Source organism: Limulus polyphemus, unplaced genomic scaffold (genome assembly GCF_000517525.1).
Source record: "Limulus polyphemus unplaced genomic scaffold, Limulus_polyphemus-2.1.2 Scaffold552, whole genome shotgun sequence".
NCBI lineage: Eukaryota > Metazoa > Arthropoda > Merostomata > Xiphosura > Limulidae > Limulus > Limulus polyphemus.
Window position 1 is genome coordinate 123483 of NW_013666162.1, and position 2534 is coordinate 126016.

Genomic DNA, 2534 nt, shown 5'->3' on the forward strand with positions numbered 1-2534 from the left:
AAACTTACACGTCCTCTAATAGATGGACAGTAATAGTTAGAAACTTAACACGGTCCTCTAATAGATGGACATAATAGTTGTAAACTTAACACGGTCCTCTAATAGATGGACAGTAATAGTTGAAACTTAACACGGTCCTCTAATAGATGGACATTAATAGTTGAAACTTAACACGGTCCTCTAATAGATGGACAGTAATAGTTGAAACTTAACACGGTTCTCTAATATATTTCACTTGCAAATATTGATTCTTAATATGTAGCTTTGAATAAACTGTCCACCTGGACATGGTTAAACTTAGAAGTTTCTGCGATATTGTAGTTGCTTTCATCAGTTCAGGGAGGTTTTGTAATTGGCTGGTATTTTTGTTGTGATTCAGTGTGTTGATTTAGTTGTTTCTGAGCATTGCCCTCAACCTGAAAAAATAAAACACCAACTAAAACAACAATAAATTCATATTCATAACTTTTCCTGTAATTTTCATAAAAAATACAACTTTTGCAGCTTTTCTCCGGTTCAAAAATGTAGCATGGGATAAGTTGGTCCCTTTAATTATTATTACATCCTTTTTAAATCAGCAACTTGACGGTGATAGTGTGAATGGTTGGTTGAAGAAAAAAGTTTTTTTGTACTTTTTGTCTTATTCAAATATAATGTTCACCAGGCTCTGTTGGTTTTATCAGTTGGATATCTGTTCAATACAACCCACCTTTCTTATTTCTAAACTTCAGCTCTTGTGGAACTAGAAGAGAATAAATGATCTGTGTAACTTATAAGAAATACAACATTCAATAATTTTGAATAGGTAGGATTATATAATCTGTAGTTTGCAAGAGTTTTCTGACTGATGGAACTAGAAGAGAATAAATGAAGAGCTGCAAAACCTAGAAACCTTACACTTTTACAGGCATTTTTTGGTAATATCGGATTGCAGTATTGCAAATACACATGGTTATAAGTATATTCGTGTTTTGTGTTTTGGTAAACTGTGTCAATCTTAACAGCAAAGGACTCGTGTTTTGTTTGTAATACCTTATACATATTTTCTAGTTATTTTCACTTGATCATATTAGCTATAATGTGGAAAATCATTTTTCAATAAATTTTTAGTTAACATTGCATTCGTGATAATGATAGTTTTGGTCTTCTTCTGTATTAATTTATAACATTTAGTATTTCTAGCTGGTTTGTTGTTCAGAATTTTTGTCATTAGTTTATAAATTATTTTTTTAAATTATCCTAGTTCTGATCGTTATAGCTAGCTTACTTCTGGTAAAAATTTCTGAATAAATACAGTATGAATTAATTATACCTAAAACGGTAATAAAAATTTGCTCTAAATTTTTTTTACTGGTTCATTTCAACCTATTTTTAAAACAATTATATATTTTAAACGTTATTTGAGGGCTTGAATAATAAAAAGGTGTTTGTCAGTCTCATCTTTTCTTTACAGCATACTCATTGCTCAAGACTGATCCCTATTATCACCTCTAATTTAGCCTCCAAATCTAAAGAAATCAGAAAGTAAGTAATGTTTATATGATATTGAATAAGAAAAGTAAAGAAATATTTGTATCTGGTTGACTAAAATAACCTGGCTTATGTTTTTGTTACCTTAAATGATATAAGAGTTATTTTTACAGTTCCCATAACTCCTGTAAAATAATCAAACTGTAGTTTCCCTTGTGGCCAATTTAGCTAGTACACCTTTTTTCTTTTCATCAGTGTTTGGTTCAGTGGCCATGTATGGCTCATAAGAATGATTTTTATTTAACTAAAACTAGAAAAATAAATAATATTTTTGACACAATTGTTAACACCTACATTTTAATTTTTTAAAACTTGTAAATGAATTTGGTAATATTCTTCATTTCCTGAAAATTATTTAAATAGATAATTAACACAATTTAGCATAGGTTTCTTTAATAAGGCATAAATCAATTAGACCAAAATAATTTCTCTGACTTATTAATAGTCACGAACTATTTTCGGATACATTAGCAGTGAAATTAATTGGTTGTAAATAAAATATTTTGATAATTGATGACTAACTTGTTAACATTGCTGTTTGAATATGTTTTATCCTTTAGGAGTTCAAATAAGTTTCTGTTCTAGCAACCTTTGTCTATTTATCTAACTTATATAAAAGCCAGTGTGTGTGTCACGTCACGCTTGATTTCTTGAAATAGGAGTCATCATAAAAGCCAAAATGCATTTATCCAAATAGAATATTTCGATTATTGTCTGCCCATTACAATTTTAGTGGTAAGGGGGCCGTGAGGGGGTGTGTGTGTGTGTGTGCTGTGAAACCTTCTAAGTGTAGTGAGTGTTGGTATAATGAGCTAAAATAAAGACGTAGTGTGGGATCACCTAGCCTGAAGCCAAGTACATAAAATTTATCATGAAAGTAAAAATATCAATTCAATTATAAACTTTAATCATTTCTAATAAGAAACAAACCTTTTTTATCAACAAAGACTCTAAATTAAAAAATCAACAAATATTTTTCCAGTTTTGTTGTCTATACATTTAAT

General features: G+C 29.6%; 1 protein-coding gene across 1 annotated transcript in view; it reads left to right on the forward strand.

Moving 5' to 3' along the window:
* The window catches only part of LOC106459047 (CLIP-associating protein 2-like), a 98765-nt gene that overhangs the window by 44811 nt on the left and 51420 nt on the right, over positions 1–2534 (forward strand). The window contains exon 10 of the mRNA XM_022385425.1: positions 1454–1524. Within this exon, the coding sequence (XP_022241133.1) occupies positions 1454–1524 (71 nt within the window). The remainder of the gene's footprint in view (positions 1–1453; positions 1525–2534) is intronic.